Genomic DNA, 24,548 nt, shown 5'->3' with positions numbered 1-24,548 from the left:
TATATGTAGAAAACACTAAAGATCACACGCAAACACACACACACATAACCATTAGAACTAATAAATGAATTCAGCAAAGTAGCAGGATACGAAGTCAACTCACAAAAATTATTGCATTTCTTATACGCTAACAATGAATAATCTGAAAAGGAAATTACAAGAACAACTCCATTTACAAATAACATGAAAAAGAATAAAGTACTTAGGAATTAACTTAACCAAGGAGGTGAAAGATTTGTACAATAAAAATTATAAAACACTGCTGAAAGAAATTAAAGACATAAATAAATGGAAACATATCCCATATTCATGGATTGAAAGACCTAACATTGTTAAAATGTCAATACTACCCAAAGTGATCTACAGATTAAATGTAATCACTATCAAAATCCCAGTGACATTTTTGCAGAAATAGAAAAATCCATCCTAAAATTTATACAGGATCACAAGGGACCTTGAATAGCCAAAACAATCTTGAAAAAGAACAAAACTGGAGAACTCACACTTCCTGATTTCGAAGCTTACTACAAGCTACAGAAATCAAAACAGCATGGTACTAGCATAAAGACAGACATATATACCAAGGGAATAGGATAGAGAGCCTAGAAATAAACCCTTGCATACATGGTCAACTGATTTTAGACAAAGGTGCCAAGACTATTCAATAGGGGAAAGGACAGTCTTTTCAACAATTGGTGCTAGGAAAACTGGATATCTACATGCAAAAGAATAAAGTTGGACCCTTACCTAACACTATATATAAAAATTAACTCAAAATAGATCAAAGACCTAAAACAATAAAACTCTTAGGAGAAAACATAAGTCAAAGGCTCTACAACATTAGATTTGGCAATGTTTTCTTGGATGTGACACCGTACTGAACTTCATGAAAATTAAAAAATTTTGTGCATCAAAAGACACTATTAACAGAGTAAAAATATTCTATTATCACACAATGGGAGAAAATATTTGCAAATCTTATATCTGACTAATATCTGGATTAATAACCAGAATATTTAGAGAACTCCTAAAACTTAACAACACAAAAAACAACCTGATCAGAAATAATCAAGTGAAGCCAGCCTGGTGGCATAGCGCTTAAGTTTGCATGCTCTGCTTCAGCGGACTGGGGTTCACGGGTTTGGATCCTGGGCACAAACCTATACACAGCTCATCAAGCCATACTGTGGCTTTATCCCACATACAAAATAGAGGAAGATTGGCATGGATGTTAGCTTAGGGCCAGTCTTCCTCAAGCGAAAAGGGGAGGATTGACAGCAGATCTTAGCGCAGGGCCAATCTTCCTCAACTTAACAACAAAAAAGCGGCAAGTGACTTGAATAGACATTTCTCCAAAGAGGGTATACAAATGGCAAGTAAGCACATGAAAAGATACTCAACAGCACTAGTCATTAGCAAAATGCAAATCAAAATTATAATGAGGTAATACCTCACACCCATTAAGGTAGCTACTATCAAAGAAACAAAGCAACAAGTGTTGGTGAGGATGTCGAGAAATTGGAACCCTTGTGCCTTGTTGGTGGGGATGAAAAATGGTACAACTACTGTGGAAAACAGTATAGCATTCCCTAAAAAAATTAAAAATAGAATTATCATATGATCCAGGGATTCTACTTGGGGGTACATACCCAAAAGAATTGAAAGCAAGGTCTCAAAGAGATATTTGTGCACCCATGTTCATAGCAGCATTATTCACCATAAAACGTGGAAGCAACCCAAGTGTCCATCAACAAATGAATGGATAAGCCAAGTGTAGTACATATATACATGGGAAATTAGCCTTAAAAATGAAGGAAATTCTACAATACACCACAACATGCATGAACTTTGAGCACATTATGCTAAAATAAGGCAGTTACAAAAAGACAAATACTGTATGATTCCATTATATGAGGTACTTAGAGTAGTCAGATTCATAGAGAGGGAAAGTAGAATGGTGGTTGCCAGGGGCTGGGGGGGAGGGAGGAATGAGCAGTTATTGTTTTAACGGGAATAGAGTTCCAGTTTTACAAGATTAAAAAAGTTATGGTGATGGATGGTGGTAATGGTTGCAGAACATTATGAATGTATTTAATACCACGGGAAAGGTTTATTATATACCTGTTACAAATAAATTTGTATTTTGTTTGCTATGTTGATTTCTTGAGGGTTTGGCTAGCACACCCGTAAAAATGGTTAAAGTGGTAAATTGTATGTTATGTGTATTTTACCACAATAAAAAATAATTTGAAAAAGAATAGAGAGCAGCAAAACAAAAAACGAAAAGAAAAAGGAAAAAATCCTGTGGTATTTCTCTAGCCTCTTGTATGTTAATGTGGCAACATGGTACAATAAAAGGAGAAGTGGCTTTGGAGTCAGACAGGCCTCAGATTAAATCCGAGAACCCAGCTCGACAGTATTATCACCTCACTTCTCCTGCATAAAACTGACCGGAAGACAGCATGTTTGTTTTATTTTCTAAAGTACTCTATTACCTCGAGCAAACTACTTAATCTCTCTGAGTCTCAATCTCATCCATAACATAGGGGAAATAATATCAATCTCATAGATTTGCCATGAAAAATAACGGTAGTGTGGCTACAGAGTAAGTAATCAAAAATGTCAATTCTCTTTTCCTTTAAAGAAATGGCTATTAGGATGCCCTTATGTGAATCTGTCAGGCAAATTTGACATCAACACAGAGACAGATATATTGGCCTTGGTTATCTGTGGCCACTTCATGCAAGAAATTCTGAGCTCTCATGATGCTAGATATTAAAAAATTAAATCTATTAAGCTGGCCTATAGCCTGAGACTTAGGATATCCACTGATCCCCAATAAATAAAGAGGAAGAAGGAGTTACACACATCTCTTTTCTAATTACTCAATCTCTACTCAACTGAAACCTTGCTTCACAAGAGATTAGCCACAGTCCCTGAGAGCAACCAATATCCTGAATTGCCAACCCCATTTTGCCAGCTCACAGAACCTTTATAAATCTCGGTTGCAGTGAATGTATCTCATTTTACTTATGAAATGACTATTTTGAGAGAATTTTCACAATAGCCATCATTGTTAGTCCTTCTTTCAACTCTCCAAATTGGGGGAAGAAGAAATTAATGTGTGATATTAATATTTCTATTTTGCCTTCAAAGAGAAGATAGTTTGCTCTTTTCAAGGGATACAAGGCAATTTCTGGGATGTAAGGCTAGTAGACAATTTCCAGAGTGGGGTCATTGCTGCTTCCATCTCATTCTGAAGATGGGGAAAAACTACTGGCCAGCAAAGACCAATGGACAAATGCACTACAGCAAACAAGTGTGCGATATCCAGTGAGGGGTACACAGTGTCTGCTGTTTACTTCCTGAGAGGGAGACAACTCAGTGAGAGTACTCAAAGTGGTGGTGCTCCACCGGTAGATGCGTCAGGGATGAGAATGCTAGGGAAAGTCATAGAAGCATACGTTCTCTCTGAGGGGTGGAAATGGACAAATTTCTACACTCTCCCATGGCTGCTGCTCATGCAGCTGACAGACAGAAGTACCATTCTAGTTCTGCTCTTGTGGTTGAGAACACTATATCCTGTCTTCCTTTAACCCAAACTACTCTCCCTTTCAAGTTACTTGATAAAGAGGCACAAGGGGGTCTGGGTAGGAACTGTGTTTGGTAACGTAACATCCTTCCTTTCCAGCCCCTTGCTGAAGGACCCTCAGTACATCATCATGTGGCCTCACCATGGCTTGCCCTCTCAAGATGAAGAGGACGGCAAGGACCAAATGAAGGTGTAAGTTTGCTACTTGGTGAAACTATATGGTCACAGTGTGATTAGAGATAATGCAACTTGTTTCCTAAGATTCAGGGCTATGAGACACTAGAATGCATTACAGGGAAGATAATTTAGAATGATCCTCTGTTGGTTCTGAAGAAGCAAGCAGGGAGATGATATTCTGGGATGGTTTGTGTTGAATTTAAAGAGAGGCACAGATGTCAGGGAAGAAGACCGAGGGCTGCTTGGGTGGGACCTCATGGGATAGCAAAGGAGAGGAGTGGTCACAGTATTCTGGGGTCTGGCACTCAGCTGTGCAGGTCCAAACAGTGGATTTTGTCTGTACTGCTGCGCAATTAGGTTGCCCAGGATTTTGTCTGTATCTCTGGGCCTATGCTAACCAAACTCTCAAGAGATGGACATATCTACAAAACACAAATTGATTTACTTGTAACAGGTATATAACAAACCTTTCCGTTGACCTTCAAACTTGTTTCCTCAGTCCTACCCATTGTCAAGGTAGCTGGGAGACCAAATTCGTAATCAGAATGTTACTTGTTGAACAAGGATTCAGAACAAAAGAAATGGATACCCTCAGGGATGTTTCATCTGGGTATTGGAAAAGCCTTCTGAGTGGAAGGTACTTTCTAGGTGATCTGAACACTAATAACCCCCAGGGAAAGTGTCTCTCTCCTCTGGAAAGTGTCAGATAATCAGCAACAAATTCTCCCCACCTGGTCTCCCCTTCTCTAAACAAAGACAGATACCTATCTACCACACCTCCACCCATGTTACTCCCATTTTTCTTCAGATAGAGCACCATACAATTCTCACTGCTTTGTTTTATATTCAGCTATTTCCTTGAACCTCTACCAGGCTCATCTTAACTATTTCCGGTCTTCTCAGCCCCTCATTACCAGCTCTCAGAGAGGGTTACTGATGGTTGGCCTTTCTAATTTTGTGTTAGTTTTTGTTACTTCTTCTGATAGAGTGATTTCCAAGGTCTAGGGGCACTTTAATACTTGTGTGACAAGTTCCCCTAGCCTGCTTGGAGGCGGGAGAATGTTTCCAATAGCCTCGTTCAGCACCAATTATTCAGTTCATCTGTGGAATGCATGTGTAATGTGTTTTATTTATTTTACCTCCACATATTCCCACCTTCCTAGAGGAAGAGGTGAATAAACCACCCTGACTTTCCCCCTAAGAAAGTAATTTTTTCACCTTAGATGGGCCATCTGTTTCTCCTAACACAGCTCTGCTTTGACTTGAATTGAATACATCTTGTCCCAGGCATTTTGCCAGCTGTACGCTCCAGGAAATGGAGCAACTAAAAGTGGTTTCCTTGTAATGTCAGGTCTCTTTTTTTTTTTGAAATGCAACTTACGGAATTAACCTAAGGGAAATTGTGCATCACTGTTCATAGGAGTGGTTCACAGGGTGGCAAGAGTAACAACCAGAGTAAAGACCTAAGCTGTATATGACTTTCCTAAGGATTAACTCCATTGAGCATTGAGTAGATAGAGCAGCGGGACTGACAAATAGAGGGGAAGATTGAGTACTTGCTTTGGGACCCAAAACAAACCCCTAACCTAAGAGTTTTCAACCCTGGAAGCAGATCAAATTCACCTACAGAGTTTTCAGTCTTCATGATTTGGTCCTACTCAACGGGCTGCTTTTGATGCCCAGGCATGTTGAGAACAATTTCTGGGGCAGAAAGAGTTTTGAAATGTACAGTCTCAATCCACAAGATGGTGAACTATGGGAGGTGACAGTAAACTGAGGGTGGTGTGATGCTCAGGTTGTTTTCTGATATGGTTATCCAGACATTCAGGATTGTAGTAAGCGCTAAGTCAGGAAGAGAATAAGGCAGCTTTGGCTGGGAAACTATGGGCCCCTCAGGCCAATGGAGAGGATTTTCTCCTGCTTTAGCTCAGAGATGGAGCATCAGCAAGGGCTACACCACTTGAGGGACTTTAAGAGATAAAGAATAATCAGTAGCTGCTTCTAGGAATCATTGCATAAATATGGGAGCCATTTTATGGAGGTGAGAGACAGAAGAAGAAATGGCAGATATTGTGAGATGGAAGAAAAGCATTCATGGCCTTATTGTGACTTATGTGAGAGAAGACTTTGACACTTTCTGAACGATTCAGAAGGGAGTGGGGCATGGCTGATATTCAGCCAATACACACTGGCATAGTGTTACTGCACAATAAAATATAGAAATACTCCTCTGATGGTTGGTAAATAGCTTAAGTAAGACCATATGTCACCAAATGACATCATCCGATGACTACAGCATAGGCAGTAATGGGACCTGGGACTGGTACATCTGGACATTGGGGCATGAGTTGAGCAGATCAAGGAGGTAGCTGAGGGGAATGCAGTGCCTGACTGCTGCTCAGGAGGGGCCCGGAGTTGGCAGGAGTGGTGGGACAGGCCAGGCTGGTGGCAGTGATGTAGGTGGGGGTGGAAGTAAAAGCCTTCCATGTACAGGCTATGTGAGAAGCACTAGAATTCAGGCCATGAGGGATGGCCCACCCAGTTACTCTCCCACTGCAACAAGTCCCTGGTCCCAGATCTAATGACCATCGATTTAATGGGAAAGCCATTGGGAGAGTTTGGTGCAGTTTCCATGGTAAAACTGTAGCTTAGAGACAGGCAGCATTTAGTTTTGTGTGAACTTATCAAACCTGATACCACACCAGTAATTTCTAAAAATCAGTAATGATTTAGAAATTATTAGAATGATTCGTTGAACATTTTGCCTTGCAAGTTGTATCACAGGATAAGTAGTTTCATGATATATAGTTTAGTTAGAGAACAGAAGGGAAACATTTTAAATTTTTATTTGTATACTGATTTGTAGAAATATATTTATTTCTAAAATTTACATTGCTAGTTGTTAGTGCCATCATCAAGTCAATTCCGACTCCCAGCGACTCTGTGTACAGCTGAGCTGAGCCCTGCCCAGTCTTTTTGTGCCATCCTCTCACCTTCTGGCACTGTATCAGACAATGCTCTGTGACTATTCATGGGATTTTCATGGCCAATTTTTTGGAAGTGGGTGGCCAAGTCCTTCTTCCTAGCCTGTCTTAGTCTGGAAGCTCTGCTGAAACCTGTCCACCATAGGTGACCCTGCTGGTATTAGAAATACTGGTGACATAGCTTTCAGCAACACAGCAACATGCAGCCACCACAGTATGACAAACAACAGATGGATGGTGTGGTTCCCTGACCAGGGTACGAACCTGGGCTACAGTGGTGATAATGCCGAATCTTAACCACTAGACCACCAGGGCTGGCTTACATTGCTAGATAGGTTGTTAAATATGTTACACATCATCCTTAGATTGAACAAAGTGGAACTGCAGGGACAAGGGACAGTGATTCCGTTGGTGGGGTTTGAAATGGCTTCATTGTACCCCTGTCCCACATCCCAGGTTGGTCTGACTTGGGCAAATATGAGTTTCCTTTGATTTACAAATGAAATGTTATTTACTATCTGTTGCTGAGGAGCGGGCCTACCAAACCTAGTCAAGTTTTGCCAGTCATGACTGTTCTCATGCTTCCTCAATCTTCAGAAGGACCTGCTCTGCAGCCACAAGGTACAAACTGTGCAAAAGAAATGGCTATGTTAGGCTTTTAGTAACTTTCCCAGGACAGTGATTGCCAGAAGCTCATTCATTCAACAAATAGTTTACTGAGCACAAAAACTGTGGTGGGCACAGTTCTAGGCATTGAGGATACATAACAGAGTAAAACAGATGAAAATCCCTACTCCTGGAGCCAACAACTGATTGCAGGTGGTGGTCATCATTCAAAGGCAAGGGATAGATGCAGCCAAGGAGAAAGTTGTGATCTCATTTCAGCACCCTCTCCCTGAATACTCTGCCCTCCTTGGGTCAGAGCTACTAGAACATTGTGATTAACACCACAGCACTGTGGAGATAATTAAGCAATCATACATGCGGGTGCCAGGAAAGGGTGCCTGCCCCAAATTTACTGCTCCTTAGTCCTGACCTTGTATCTAATAATTCTATCATCTGAGAAGCATTTTCCAAAAAGTATTCTTTGGAATCTAGTCCTTCAAGATGCTTAATTTAAATTAAAAAAAAAAAAATTCAGTGGTCAAACAAGTTTGGCAAATCCTTCAGCTCTTGGAGATTCACAATGAACTGGCATATTCAATATAATCCGTATGACCTCCATCAGTTTAGGATTAAAAACTGGTGCATGTTTCTTTATTTTTCCAGTTACTTGCTCAAGCCTTCATTCCTCCATATTTTACGTAATTCAGTCTCTCTCTCTTAAGGACTCCCCATACCCTAAAATGTCCAGGAACCCTGGGAACTCACTCACTCCAAAGGGAGCAGACTTGTTTCTAATTTATATCTGGAGAGAACTGATCAGTCCATCAACAGGTTCTGGTTTTAATCATTACTTCTACAGTGTCACTGTTGAAAAGTGGTTCCAACAAGCTCCAGTGAGCCTGGTGCTGCTGTAAGAACGCCCTTGCTGCTGCAGAACCCTGTGCAGGCAGCACACAGTTTATTGGATTTACACTCACACAATCAGCCCCTGTTCCCCACACATGAAAGCTTTGCCAAGGTGGCTGGGTATAATTGGGTTTCTAACCACAGCTACACACTGTGTCTAGAACACGCTGTCCCCCACAAACCTCTAGACCCTGGTGTTGAGCCTAAGTCACTTAGTTAGACTCCCTCATTTTTCTTGGGGGAACATTAATGCTTTTTGTTATCAGGGGACCTATATCAGGGCTATCTCTGCTCTTCAGAAAGTTCTAATTAAGTTGAATCTCAACAAAGAAAAGGATAGGGTCTTTATCCCTTTCCCTTGAAGGTTTCTTGGCCCTAGGTAAGTTTAATTTGGCATACTGGGGTGATACTGGCAAGAACAATCTTTGTAAGGCCACTAACGCTCTTTCCCCAGAGACATGTATATCTACTCACTTTATATTGGCATAATTAAGAGTATTCGGGGAACTATCAAAGAGGATCTGGGCTCAATGTCTTGTTGCGTCTTGCAGCTTCTCCAGCTAAATATATATATAAAGTTTCAAATCACTACAAATGTTTCTGGGAAGTTGGAACACTTAAAAATGATTGGTTATAAATAGTTTGGCCCAAGTGGTTTATCAGATTTCTTCCTAATTTATGGGTAGTTAAAATCTGGAAGGATATAGGGCATAGCACTTATAAAGTTTCATGGGATCAAAGGACAGAAAGAGATTCCAGGGTATTAGAGGCAACTAAGCATCTGAAGGGCCCTCTGTCACATGGGGGAAGGGGCAGTGAAAAAGAGATAGACGGAAGATTTTTCCCTGTCATAATTTCATATATTAAAAGGGGCATGGTCTGATCCAGCAATTCCACTTCTGGGTATTTACCTAAAGAAAATGAAAACACTAACTTGAGAAGAGATATGCACTTCCATGTTTATTACAGCATTATTTTAAAAACCAAGATATAGAAACAGCCTAAGTGTCCATCAATGGATGAATAAGGAAAATGTGGTGTATATATATTCAATGGAATATTATTCAGCCATGAAAAAGAAGGAAATCTTGCCATTTGCAACAACATAGATGGAGCTTGAGGGTGATATGCTAAGTGAAATAAGTCAGAGAAAGACAAATACTGTATTATCTCACTTATATGTGGAATCTAAAAACAAAAAAAATGCAAACAAAAAAATTTTTTAAATGAGCTCATAGATACAGAGAACACACTGGTAGTTGCCAGAGGTGGGATGTGGGGGGTGGGTGAAATGGGTGAAGGGGGGATCAGGAGGTACAAACTTCTAGTTATAAAATAAAACGTCATGGGGCTGTAATGTACAGTATGGTGACTATAGTTATTAATACTGTATTGCATATTTGAAAGTCGCCAGGAGAGTAGATCTTAAGAGTTCTCATCACAAGAAAAACATTTCGTAATTATGTATGGTGACGGATGTTAACACCTCCCTGTGGTGACTGTTTCACAATATATACAAACATTTAGTCATTATATTGTACACCTGAAACTAATATAATGTTATATGTCAATTATATGTCAATTTTAAAAGGGGGGATGGGCTAACTACAGAAGTCCCCATCCAACGCATTTTAAGATCTGTTCTGCTTCAGAGAGAATCAAACTCCCAAGAATTCTCTCCTGAATTCCTTCCACTGAACTAAAGCCCTAAAGCCCTCGAGGCCTCTTGACACACCAGTCCTCACCTCTCAGTGAGGCAGGCTCCTATGGAGAAATCTCAGAACCATTTAGGTCAGGGAAGAAAATCTCAGCATCTGCCAACACGGCTTTAGACTCATTCATTTTCTGACACGAAAAAGGTCATAATTTTTATGGAGAGGAGAAATACATTGAACTAGTATGCTATCTCTATGCCCCTTATTCTCACTGGTACTTGGCTTTCTCCATTTTCTCAAATATTTTATATCAAGTAACTTAAAACATAGCATACACTGTTAAAGCTTTCTGATGCTAGGGGATTTTATACTTAAGCCTTACTGGACCAAATCAACACAAGTCATTTGAATACTTGTGGGAAAATACAGTGAAAATTCTGTTAGGTGGTAACAATCTTGGGGACAATTTTTGTTAATTCATCCCCAAAGAATGAGCCCTCTTTGGAATCCTAGTAGTAAAGGCAAAGACAAACTTGCCATTTGATAGAAGACAGTGTCCTAGAAAGGCTTCTTTTTTTTATTTTTGTAGAATTGTTATTATGTTTTAGACTTTTAAGTGGACATATTTGACTCCCACTCTAATGCATACCCATATCCTACATAATAAAAATTATGTTTTAATAGGATTATATGGTATGTAAAACATATCATGTGTTTAGAGATGAAATATCCAGGGAAAATATTTCCATTGCTTACTATTTCTTGTCATTTCATGTGTCCTATCTGATATGTATACACATTTGGTTATCTAACACTGTATTGTATTTATTACTTCAACTTGCATATGCTTTTATTTAGATTTCCAAACACATAATTTTTAATGTATTTTATTAGTGAGGGAGCAATAAAGGAACAATTTTGCAGCTAATTTAACACCCATAAACTTTCTTGTTTGTGATTTAAAAGAAATAGCCTCAGCAGACCAGGTCTGTTCATATTTCAAAGAATATTAAATGCAAATACTTCTAAATAGCCCTATATTTAAAATCCTCTTATTTCATAAAATATTTATGGGTTCATTATTTATACTTGTATAAAAAAATGGTGCCTGATTCTGAACAGATTTATTATGTGAAAGTGTTTATTGTTTTTTAAATAGCTATATCTGAGAAGCCATACAAAGGCTAGATAATTACAAATCAAGAATTACAATTAACCTGAAAAATAAAAGTCAAAAAGATATTGACCAACTTATTTGAAAACTTGTGTCCACACAAAACTGCACACAAGTGATTATAGCACCTTTATTCATAATTGCAAAAATTATAAGCAACCAAGATGTCCTTTAACAGGTGAAAGGATAAACACGTGTAGTATATATATATATAATGGAATATTACTCAGTGATAAAAATAAACTATCAAGCCATGAAAATATGTGGATGACTCTTAAATGCATATTGCTAGGTGAAAGAAGCCAGGCTGTAAGGGACACATACTATGTGATTCTAATTATACGATAGTCTGGAAAAGGTAAAACTATAGAGATGGTAAAAAGATCAATGGTTCTCAGGAGTCCCGGGAGAAAAGGCTGAATAGGTGAAGAACAGGAGATATTTTAGGGTGGTGAGACTATTCTGTATCACAATGTAATGGGGGTGATACATGACACTATGCGTTTGTCAAAACCCAGAGACCTTTACAGCACAAAGACTGAACCTCTATGCATGCAAATTAAAATAAAAAAATACTTAAGGGGCCAGCCCCATGGCCAAGTGGCTAAAGTTCCACACACTCTACTTTGGCGGCTGGGTTCACAAGTTCGGGTCCTTGGCACAGACCTACTCCACTCATCAGCCATGCTGTGGAGGCATCCCACATAGGAAGTAGGGGAAGATTGGTGCAGATGTTAGCTCAGCGCGAATCTTCCTCACGAAAAAAAAATGTATACTTAAGAGGTTGAGGTGTTGCAGGATGAAATACAGATTGTGACAAAGCAATCTAACTGTATTATAAATACATGAAACAACCTCACTCAAGGTGTGGTGGAGGGAAAAGTCCTGACTTAAGTGACTTTGGAAATGGAGTCTATAAAACTGAAAGCAAAAACACTATACAGAAGCACTGTACCCTAGTTGACAAAATTACTTATTGTAGGACATGGGTTTACAGTTCTGATACTGCTATACACATATATGGAATTGAACAAGTAAATAAATGGCAGCTTCAGGGGGACAAGCTGCTCACTGTTGGAGTGGGAGGTTACAGATAAGCAAGGGGCGGAGGCTCGAACATATCACGTAGCAATGGATTAAAGTTGGAGACATTAGTACAAACTCATGTTTAGTGTGATATAGATACAAATGGTTACATATAGAAATATTTATAGATATATTTATATATACAGATTAGTATATACTTATGCATTTCCTTGCTCTGTCAGCTGAGAGGGCCTAGAAGCTATGACACATCAGTAGCAATCAGCCTACCTAGTGCCTGGATCTTGGTTTCTAGTTTATTCTCCAGTTAAAGAAACCAGGGCTCCTTGGAGCAATGGTTGATTCTAGGCCTGGGACAGGAAATATACAAGATGAGCCTGGAGCATCTTGTAGTGCCAGACAGTAAGGAAGTGTTGGGAAAAAACTCCAAACACCTGATGAGGGTAGATCAAAACAACACAGGGGACAACTGGAAAAGCTCCCAATGGCCAAAGCTGGAAGAATTTGAGCAACAAAAAACGTTCTAAGTCATATTGGATTGTAATCCAAAGTATAAAATAAATATCCATGAGTTCATACTGACATGAGTAAATAAATGAGGGAGAATAGGCAAATCTCACAGAATTCCAAAAAATGTACATAGATACTCTGCCCTTAAGGAGGTGGAGCATAACTCCCCACTCCTTAAATGTGGGCTGCACATAGTGACTTCCTTCCAGAGAGTTACAGTAGTGGAAAGGGGGAGAAGAAGAGTAACTTTACAGTGGAGAAAGCTGACAAACACTACCTCAGCCAGGTGATGACGGTTAATATTATCAGTGATAAGTCACACTCAGCCTGTACCCGTGATATGATGTGATGAAAATGGTACTTTAACTCTGTAGTCTTCTCAAAAACACATAACTCAAGTTTAATCATAAACATTAGTCAAATCTCAGTTGAGGGACATTCTACAAAATACCTAACCAGTACTCCTCAAAACTTGTCAAGGTCATCAAAAACAGTGAAAGTCTAAGAACTTGTCACAGCCAAGAGAAGCCTAAGGTGACACGACAACTAAACGTAATGTGGTGTTCTGGAGGGGATCCTGGAACAGAAAAAGAACATTAGGAAAAAACTAAGGTAAAATGAATAAAGTATGAACTTTATTTGATAATAATGTATCAATATTGATTTATTAATTGTACCACACTAATGTAAGGTGTTGAATAATAGAGGAAACTGGGTGTAGGGTATATAGGAAGTCTCTGTACTAAGTTAGCAATTTTTTCTATAAATCTAAAACTATTCTAAAATAAAAAATTTATTTAAAAGGGATATTGAGAATCATATACTCAGAGAAAGTGGGAAATGAAAGGGACAATAAAAATCATCAATTAAACCCCTTATTTTACAAGGGATAAAACTGAGGAATTATAGTAAGATTTAGCAGTCTAGCCTGACAAGTAGCCTGAACTTTGGAGAGGGGCTTGAGAAAACAACTGCCGAACTTCGTCCTCAGTGACACTACAGCATCAATCATAGTACACAGTAGATACTCGATAAATAATTATTGAATGGTGATTAATTCCCAAGAACCTACTCTCTACCCATGTATTTCATCCATTCACTCATTTACTCATTAACTCATTCACTCATTTAACAAATATTTACTGAGTGTCTGGCACTACAATTTTACTCCTAGAATTAGAATCATTTAGAAACTCTATCCAGGGGCCAGGCCCGTGGTGTAGTGGTTAAGTTTGACACACTCTGCCTTGGCTGCCCAGGTTTGTGGGTTCAGATCCTGGGCACAGTCCTACACCACTTGTCAGCCATGCTGCGGCAGTGACCCACATACAAAATAGAGGAAGACTGGCACAGATGTTAGCTCAGGGCCAATATTCCTCAAGCAAAAGAAGAGGAGGATTGGCAACATATGTTAGCTCAAGGGGAATCTTCCTCAGCCAAAAAGGAGAGTAAAAATAGATAGATAGATAGATAGATAAAAGAAAAAGAAACTCTATCCAAAGGACTGACATTTTGGCAGTTTTCCATATCTGACTTTGTAGGAGACTCTATTTAGCTAATTTAAATTTACATGCCCAAGGAAGAATTTTTCAAGCCGAGTATTAACAATTAAAATAGATTGAGGAGGCACATTAAGAGAGTGATTGCTCTCCGAGTCACACAGAGTATGTATGGTTCATTTACACTCAAATTATGGGCTACGAACATTTTGAATAGTATTGTTATTTTGGATTCTCCAATCCTTCATTCTACTCCTTTTACTATTTATTCAGGCAATCGGCTAAGAGCACAGTTTTGTCTTGCTTTCCAGTTTCCCCTCTACTACTTACCAGCTGTGTGATCTTGGCCAAGTTGCCTAATCTTTTTGAGCCTCAGTTCCCCCATCTGAAAAATTACCTCATAAAAGAGTGTTGCTTGGATTAAATGAGCCAACATTTCTAAAGTGTTTAGCACACTTGGCAATGTCATTATTATTACTTGTATCATTGCTATTACTGTTATCATTACAAACCAATCAGATGCTTTTTCCTGTGAAACAACCTTGGGAAACTAAGGGCAATACCTCAGGATCTACAAAAGAACACACACAGGCACACTTAATCTCTTGATCTTTCTAGGTTAGATAAGTGGGTTGTTTCCAATAAACCACAAAATTATTGTTGGGATCTGGGCCGCGATTCTATTTGCTGTCAGTCCAATGCCTCTTTTAGACTGCCAGGAAACTAATGTGGTTAGTTTCAAGTTCCTTCTTGTCCAATTTTTTCTGACAAAGTTTATTTTCATGTTAACATTATCATTTAATCTAAATATTCCATGGGCTCCTAAAACTAGATAATTTCCCTTGACACGCTTCTCTCCTGATGTTCATTTTTCTGACTTTATTTCTGTCATATTTAAAGATCATGTTATTCAGGGTACTTACAACCTCTATGTATAAATGCTGTGAAAAAGTCCAGCACTGCCCATGGGTGCCTTACTCTCTATGCCCAGGCAAAAGAGGTCTTGCATTTGCCATTCTGACTAAAAGTTTCTGAGCAAGAAGACTGCCTCTACGATCCCCATCATAGCCATGGCTGCCTGTCTGGGAATCCTAGGAGTTCCCAAGTGCACCATACCTTTGGAACTGCATTCCAGGACGAATGCCTCTCGGACGCAGTTCTCTCCCTGTAGTTGTAGCAGCATCTGCTCAACAGCTTACACAATAGCTCCTTGGTAATTCTGCTGTATCCTCAAGGGCCTCACTCGAGACTCCACAGTAGAGTCTGCTTTCATAAGTTTCACTTCAGTGGCAGAAAGCTAAGTTTCAGTAATAGAGTTATCTTGTTCAACCCAATTGCAAAAACTATTCTAAACACAAATGTTCCAAGTTCGAAGGAAATCTTAAGGGAAACTTTAAATAGTTTTAATGAAAAAGAATACTCTTTTACTGAGTTCAAAAATAATTAAGTTAATAAAACAGGTTAATTGTTTCTTTTTAACTGATGAAAGATTTTAAAGGAATTTTAAAAGGTAATTTTGTCTGTAGCTCATTACTATGATTTCAGCAAACATGCTGTGACTTAGTTTTCAGTTAGCATAATTATTTTGCAACTCTTTTTGCCAAGGATACTCACACAAAACAGTCCTACCTCTCTCCTGGGAGGGACCTGTGAAGTTTGAAACCAGCTCCGCTTCTCCCCACACAACCACCCTCAGTGACTCCAGAAGGATTGAAGCCTGAGGGAAATGAGAGAAAGGGGTCAATTATGGAACAGAGGAGCAGCAGATTCTAAATCAGGGCATACGCCTGAGCTCCCAGGTGGAAATCAAAGGAGGAGCTTACATGTGTTCCCATTTTTTTTTCACAGGCTTAAGATGTCCAATGTCTAAAATTATTTATATCTAAGACATCTCATGAGACCATCTGACTAGAAGGATTTTGTTGTTGTTATTGTTTGTTCATTTGTTTGTTAAGAAATACTAATCAGCTCTCTTTTTAAATTTAATACCAATACTTTTAACATAATTGCTTGTTTATCAAATTTTCTCTACTCATAAATTGTCTCTGTCCCTAATTCGTGGGGATTTTCTATTTGTAACAAACTTGATTAGACATAAGAGTGATAACATACACCTATATAAATAACACACACATACACACATATATATAGTAAGTATCACATAAATATAGCAGGACATATTTTCCAGAAATCTGGACAGTATATTTGAATGGCCTTACTTACCACACATAAAAGTTTTACTTTGGGAGGCTCCAGAAGCCGCCTCAAAGAGACAGATGGTCTCTGGAGCAATATAAACCACGGTTCAACAAGAGGTCTGAGTATCAGGCCATCAGGAGAGAAAACAAAGCAAAACAAAACGCCGTAAGTCTCCATATACAAGAAAACAAATAGCGGTTTCAGATTTGAGCCCCAAATCAAAAATTACAAGGGCAGCCTCTCCAGTGGCAGGCTTTGGTTTGCAATTCAACTGCTTCTCAAATGGGCAACTCTGTGTAATGGACATCAGGGTGAATAGCAGCAGACATTTTTAAATTAAACAATGTTCAATAATTCTCCCTAGAAATGATGAGCACTCCAGCTAGTAACAAGTAAATATTTGAGATAAAATAAGGACAAGGAAGCCAAGATTCTAATGTGCTTTTTAAGGGAAATCTTTCCTGAGTGACTAGGAACACGATCCAGAGGCATTAGACAGTTACCAAAGAGTGGCCGTGTACCACTTGAAGCAGGCATGCAAGAAACATAATTCCAGGCATATTGTATAGATTTGAATATTGCTGAATATAAAAATGAATCAACTATTTTGAACACCTATGGTTTCCATACAAGGAAACAAAATGAGGAATGCAATAAATGAAATAAAAAAGAATTAGACATACAGGGAAGTAAGAGTTGAAAAAAGAGGAAAAGAGAATTCATCTACAGAAAAACCAATTTGTGTTGGCACCATACTTCTGGTCTAGATGGACATGGGGTAAATAAGATGGTTAGATCTTGAGATGGAGTGAAGGCTGAAGAGTTCCCTTTTTCCTTTTTATGCTGACATATTTCTACACATTTAAGTCATATAAATAAATTTATCCTATCTGTGGGATAATCTTTATTTAGTAAGAATCACAGGAAACTTATTTTTAAATATGTAAAGGAAATGTGCAGTCAATTGCATACATGCCTCTCATTTCTTTTCTTGAATCCCATGCCACTTGCTCCAACTTCAATAAAATGGAGATCAGAGATTCCACCTCTCTTGGGGCTAGAAACGCCTTCTGATTTTGTTAGTCTTCACTTTGCTCTACATATCTCCATATTGGGGTACACATGTATGGCTTCCCTAAAATGGCTGTCACCAGGGGCCTTCCGCTTACCTCCATTCTTCTTGAAATGCTCTTCCTTTGACTTCCATGACTTTTCCTAATTTTTCCACTACATCTTGTTCTCCACAAATCTCTTAAATGCCAGTGGTCCCTAAGATTCTGATCTTAGCCCTATTCTCTTTTCTACAACCATCCTGAGAGGCACAATGATAAGAGCATAGACTCTACGACCACGCTGCCAGGGTCTTGCCACTTTCTGGCTGTCTGTGTGTGACATCTTGGGTAGGTTACCTGACATCTCTGATGTTTCCTCTTTTATAAAACTGGACTGATAATAGTATCTACTTCATAGAGTCATAAGGTGGAGTAAATGAGTTCAGACATGTGAAGTGCCCAGCACACAGTAAGTGCTCAGTAACTTTTATGTGGTATAGCCATGGGTTCATTGATCATTTAGTAAAATAACTCAATTAGTTATTTAGTTGGTTAGTTGATAAACTCTAATTCTCTAGCCCATACTTCTTTCTGAGTTCTAAGGCCATTTAACCAACTGCCTACAAACATTTTCAATTACATCTAGGGCTCCTTAAATTCAACATTCACAGACTAACTCATTTCTATCTCCCTACTCCTGCTCCAGCCAAAACTGCTCTTTTTTTGGTATTCTTTTTCTGAAATGAATAACAGCATCATCCGTCCAAGGGTCCAAGCCTTTGAAAGTTAATACTCTCCACCCCTTCTCTCAACTACCTCAACTAAAAACCTAATTGGTCACCAAATCTTTTTAGTTTTGCCTCCTAACTATCTTCTCTTCTGGATTACAGCAAGCGTCCTTCTCCTTCTCCCTGTTTCTAGTCTCTTTCCTCCCACATCATCCTTCTTTCACACTGCAGTCAGGGAGGTTCATCCTTTTTAATATTTTTCATCATCTTTCCATTTACCTTGAGGATAAAATCCAAAATTTTCAGCATAGCATATGAGGTACTTCATCAACTTGTCTCTTTCTATCCCCCTGATTTTATCTCCTACCATCCCTAGTTCCAGCCACATGAAACTATCTATAAACCCCAAAGTTGCTACCCTTTCCTTCACCTTCATGCCTTTATTAATACAGCCTAGAATGTGCTTCCCTCCATTCTATGTCTAGATAATCCCTATTCTATTCTATTTCCAAGTCCTGCAACAGTACTCCAAATTGAATTTTAAAAAAGGAACAAACTAACAACTGAGGTAGTTAACAGATGTTACAATTCCAGTACAGTTTGCTCAAAACAGAGTGAAATTCCCTCTGTGCCTTTATTTCTGAGACACAGAATAGATTTTTCTTTAAAGTCATTTTGTTTTTTGCTTCCTATTGACTGATAATGATTGGTGAGGAGTTGGAGAGCTGGAATATATCATCAACCAAAATGTTATAAGAAGAGATCTAGACAGTGAGTAAAACTTGCTGAAAAAACACAAAGAGACTATAAAAGAGGAAGAGGTGCTCAGCTATTTTTGTAAATCATATTAGCCATTTCTCCTCCTCCTCCTCCGTTTCTCCCTCCCTCCTTCTTTCCCACACCCTCTGTCTCTCTGTCCCTATCTCTCTGTCTCAGTCTCTCTCTGTCTGTCTCTGTCTCTCTCTCACACACACATCTCTCTTAAGGTAAAAATCACTCTCTCTGTGCTCTTTTTAAATCCCTCAGATTTTATATTTTACTGCTCCAAGAGTCTGCCTCTCTGAGTTTCTTGCATAGACCAGTTATTTCCCTCTGTAAGGAAACTGTTTAGTTTGTCCTTGCCTGGTTTGGAAGGATCCAAGGGAGGCAGTTCTTGCAGCCCTGTCTCTCTTCCACTCCCCTCCTCCCTGAGTCCTGGCTGGAGCAGCAAGTCTGTCAATCTCAGGCGAGAGACAAGGTGGACAAAGGTCCACTTGTAAAGAACCTCCTTCCAGCACCTCCTCTCTTCTTCTTTTGCCCAAACTCACCCAGTGAATTGGAGCATTTAAGAAGATTCCTCTGCCAAGAAGACCAAAAGGAAAGAAGAAAAGGGGTATGTATTTTTTTTCTTAAAAATAATTTTATGTCATTTGTGCTACTCCAAACGACTGCTATAGATTAGAGCAGAAACGTATTTATGTTTTGAGTTAGAAAAGAAAGACAGAGAGGCAGAGAGGGATTCTCTCAGGAGATGATGGATGTACTTTGAAAAAGATGATGTTTCCTAGGATAAAGAAAAAGAATCAGATTAAAAAAGAACAGAAAAATGTGCATTTCTTAACTGGGAAAGTCACAATCGTAGGTTTAAAAAGAGGCAGCTTCCTCACTGTTACTCCTTATTAATGCCCGCGTCAACTCTGAATCTGGTTCCATACAACAGGACCTTATTATTCCACCTCTCAGAACTAGATGATGATGATGAAGTATATAAGTTTTCTTAAATGCAGTAGCTTTATCTCTATATTACCTACTCTACATAAAGTTAACTGCAATGTCTAAGAAAGAAAATGCTTTTTGCTTTTAAAAATCCTGATTCCTAAAAAGGAACTGGTATAAATGTGTGATACAAAGAGGGAATTCATCTTTGGTGTCCCCACCATGGAACACAACACAGTGTCTGTACTGCTAAGATAAAGGGAACACTTTTTCCCTTTGGGGCTTATAAAAATTCCCTTTAAAATTCTTTAACTTAGTTACACAGGCTATGAAAAGCTCTCTCAAATGCTGGTATTTTTCTCCAGTTATGATGATTTATTGTGGCCAGGAAAATAATTAGAATGATGCAAGACTGAATGTTAATACCATCTTCTATATTTCTGAGAGGGCTGAAGGCAGATCACTTGAGGGAGGACGTGGACTTGGTTTTTCTACCAAGGAAGGTCACTTGGGTATTTGGGCTGATCGTGTCTGTTTTAATGATGTTTAAAAGGCTTATCCACTTTTTAATACACTTCTGTTCCTTTAAACATACACTTCAAGAAGTTTCTCTTCAGGATTCAGTCATTCTAACACAAACCTATTCTAACATGGTTAGAAGAACAGAGAATTGAAAAAATAACAGCGATTTTCACCCTCCAAGAAAGATGAATGGGCAACATCACAGGCTGGACAGCAATTCTAATCTCTTTCAACTATAATTTTGATATTTGAAATGTCAAGTACTGGGCTGGAATTTTCATTTGCTTTTATAGCCTTTGCTTCTCTCTTGCTGAGTTATGAAAGAAATCTGAAAATGAACCGCCCTTTCTAATTCCTCAAGTCTATTTCATTCCTCTGCTCTTAATACCAGTTCCCAGAACTGACAGCAGCTGCCTGTATGAGCATTGCACCATAAACGTCTGAACATTTAAACTACATAGCCATGTTAGTTTTAGCCATTAAATGGGATAATTTTTCTTTTTAAGTCTCTACTTAACTCCAACCATTCAAATCTTGCTTGTGCCAAATACTCGCACACAAGCAAAATTTGCAATTCCCTACCTATATGATAGTAGCAATAATCTATTGCTTAACTGGAAACGTCTTACTCATAATTCTGTATCCTCTACATTGATCTGTTAAAAATTTTGCCACTATTGGGATATGAATGGTATCAGACAACATTAGGTATAATGTGAATTACATAAAATTGAACCCAAAAAAACCAGTGGATAACTTTCTAAGGATCCTTACTTATTCCTTCAGATCTTCAGCTTTTAGCTTTGTTTTCTTTTGTAATTTGGATGTACTTCAGGAAGAATTTTAAGTGCCTGTGCTTCAACTGAAAGAGAAACAGAAATAGAGCAATTTCCTTCAATATTGGCCAGTCATTTCACTCTTCTTGGCACTTGAAAATATATGGCCTTGATGGATTGCCAAGGATTAAGATTGGTGTCTTTTAATGAAAAAACAAACCAAGGTATCACAGGAACATACTGTTCAGACATTTTTCCACTTACTAAATAATAGTTAAGTTATTTATCTGCACTTAGGTAAAGGAAGAAGAGAAGATTTCAGTTCAAACATGTAATTTATAAAGCGTTAAAAAAAAATGACCAGTAAGTGCTTGCCAGGTGTGGAACTTTCCATCGTAGTATGTGACTGAGACTGTGACAGAAACACTATTTTATGCTCTGGCATGGACATACAAGAGGTGCAGGGTATGGCAACATACCCACTTACTCTTCCAGCAATTTATTTGTTCATTCCCTCAGTGAATGTTTTTTGAATACTTAACTGTGAGCCCAGTATTGAAGCAGGCATTCTGAGAGATGCAAAAGAAGTAGAAGTTACAGTCCTTGGCCTCATGGCTGGCATCTCTCCTTTCAGTCCTCTGAATATTGGCTTGCCTCAGGCCTCAGTTCTTTGCCTCTTCTCTTCTCAATCTACACTCACTACCTTGCCAGTCCCAGAGCTATAAATACAGTCAATAAATATCCTGATGATTCTCAAATTTGTATTTCCAGCCTTGAGCTCCAGACTCATATTCAACTGCCTACTCAATGTCTTCATTTGGATGGCTAATAGGCATCTCAAACTTAACTTATCCAAAAATGTACTCCAGAATTTCTCCAAAATTGACTCCTTCCAATTCCTCTTCAGCTCAATAAATGTCAATACCATTCAGATAAAAAAACCTAAGAGCCACCCTTGATTCTTTCTCTCTTGCCTCATATCTTCCATCAGCTTTCACCAATAGCCTCTTTTCAACTACTTCCAATCTTGACTCACCACAACACATCTTCATAGAGCAGCCAAGGATTTTCTTGTAAGACATAAAGTAGGGTCGCCTGGTGGCATAGTGGTTGAGTTTGCGTGCTCTGCTTCTGTGGCCCGGGGTTCGCGGGTTCAGATCCCTGGTGCAGACCTATACATCACTCCTCAGGCCATACTGTGATGGCATCCCATGTGCAAAATGGAGGAAGATTGGCACAGATGTTAGCTCAGGGACAATCTTCTTCAAACAAGAAGATGATTGGCAATGGATGTTAGTTCAGGGCTAATCTTCCTCACCAAAAAAATAAATAAATAAAAACTCAACCATTAAAAAAAAAAGACATAAATTAGATCACGTTGCTATCCTATCAAAATCTTCCAGTAGTTTCCCAATACACCCAATAAAATCTAAACTCCTTATCATGACCTAAAAGCCTTTTATGATATTTCTATATCTTACTTCCTGGTTCTACGTAAATTCACAGAATGACCAGTTCACAAAATGGCTGCATGGCTTACAGTGAATTTTCCACTTCCAACTGTAGTCATATTCTCTGTGGCCAACTGGCTTATGAAAAATGCTCACAATGACAAGACATTATTTAGTTAAATTCCTAGTTCTTGTAGTACAGAATATACATAAGTGCTATAGGAACATAGAGCAAGGGAATTGTTAGTGTGGAATGGCTGGATCAGGGAAGGATTCTTAGAGGAGATGAGTTTGAGGTTTGTCCTTAATGGGTGGTCAGAAATAATACAAAGGGAAAAGGTGAGAGGGAACAACAAGGCAAAGCACATATTTAGGATTGAAGAGATGACTGGTCTGACTGCCTGGCTAGCTCAGCAATGGTAAATGATAGGTGTAGAGGGGAAGTAGAAGGAAGGCCTTAGGATTACCCTTAAGAAGTTCACATTCTTTTATATAACACGACACCTCTGTAGGCTCTTACTCAGGATTTAAAAAAGTCTTTTCAGAGAATCACTCATTTAATTCTACAAATCAGGACCAAGTATTTTATTGGCCACTGGGTATGTGGTGGTGAAGAAAACAGACTATCCTCATGGAGCTTTCCATCTAATGGTAGCAATAGGCATAAAATGAGTAAACTCACAAATATATAATTTAAATTGTGACAAATATTGCTAGGGCAAAGAAGAGGACTCTTTCAAAGAGTCAGGTTGAAACTACTTTAGATTAGATGGTCAGGGAAGGCCTTTGAAGAAATGACATTGAAACTGAGACCTGAAAGTTGAGAAGAAACCAGCCAAATAAAGAGGATTTCTGGCAGAGAGGGCAGCATAGAGAAAGACTCTAATGGAGGGAGAAAGATTTCTTTTTAATTATAAGGAAATATTCTATACATCTTTATTGCAATGCATTTTTTAATGGGTGATATGGGCTATTTTCTAACAAAATATAAATTATCAAAATTAACTCAAGAGGTAGAAACTATGTAATATTTGCGACATATTTATACTAAAAAATATTCATTATTTATCTGAAATTCAAATTTAACTACGTATCTCATGTTTATCTGGCAACCTTATACTTTAACAATATTAAATATCATTGTCTGAACAACGATATCATGTATATAATCAGAGACACAAGGCGTGTAAAAGAGGCCAGGGAGTGGTGTACAGATTTTGAATTTATCTACTTTTATGTAGCAGAGTGTAGTGGAGACGCTCTAAAGAATAAATCTAGTTAATACCAGTCTTTGACATGAGTTTGTCAAACATGCCTCAGCCTTCCACTCACTCATTCTTTCCCCCTTTGCTCATTACTTTACAACCCTGTACTCCTTCTCAATCTCTGTCACTGGTCTATAATCTCTTTCTCTGACTTATCTTCCACCCAGTACATAAATGTTAAAGTTTCCCAGTGTTCTGTCACTGGCCAGCTAATTTCCCCTTCTTAGCAGCCTCACCTATGCCTCCCCAAAACAAACACACCTGAATGTTAACAACGGTTCTCTCTACATTGAAACTCTAGTTGAATCTTACTCTGTCTATGCTTTTCTGTATTTTACGTTTTTCACTAAGTATTTTTACTTTTTTTTGAGAAAACGTATTTTTCTTAAAATAATATCCAGTCAGGTTTACTGCCCTAATTACAGCCATCTAATGGAAAGAACGCTTACACAGTTAATAGTCATAAAATGAGCTCAGGAACAAACTACACCCATATGCAGGAAATAGAAGGGCAATAAGAACCCAAGTTGGCTGAATGTATGACTTTATCCAACAGCCACAAACATTAGACAAAATTAAGCTAGATTACCAAAAATAAGAACAACATGATTGGACAGTAAAAAATTAGGAAGATCAAAGCTGTAAAAGATATGAAAAATGCCAAAGACCTAAAATAATAAAAAAAATTCTTCAAACACGTTAGGAAAAAAAAT

The 24,548-nt window shown here is 38.5% G+C and overlaps 1 protein-coding gene across 6 annotated transcripts in view; it reads right to left on the bottom strand.

The window, feature by feature from the left end:
• Positions 1-24,548, bottom strand: part of SAP30 (Sin3A associated protein 30) — a 66,870-nt gene that overhangs the window by 14,576 nt on the left and 27,746 nt on the right. The window contains exons 5-7 of one of the 6 annotated variants that reach the window (XR_006887933.1): positions 16,371-16,464; positions 15,777-15,864; positions 15,264-15,428 (exon numbers count right to left, since the gene is read on the bottom strand). Coding sequence is in view for 3 of the 6 variants with exons in the window: in XM_046656348.1 (XP_046512304.1) it covers positions 15,431-15,444; positions 15,777-15,864; positions 16,371-16,464 (196 nt within the window). In the remaining 3 variants the exon portion in view is untranslated. Of the gene's footprint in view, positions 1-15,263; positions 15,445-15,761; positions 15,865-16,370; positions 16,465-24,548 lie in introns of those variants that run through there. The other 5 variants (XM_046656348.1, XR_006887934.1, XR_006887935.1 and 2 more) reach the window with 5 other exon arrangements.

Source organism: Equus quagga, chromosome 3 (genome assembly GCF_021613505.1).
Source record: "Equus quagga isolate Etosha38 chromosome 3, UCLA_HA_Equagga_1.0, whole genome shotgun sequence".
NCBI classification, from domain to species: domain Eukaryota; kingdom Metazoa; phylum Chordata; class Mammalia; order Perissodactyla; family Equidae; genus Equus; species Equus quagga.
This window is presented reverse-complemented; position numbering and strand designations above follow the sequence as displayed.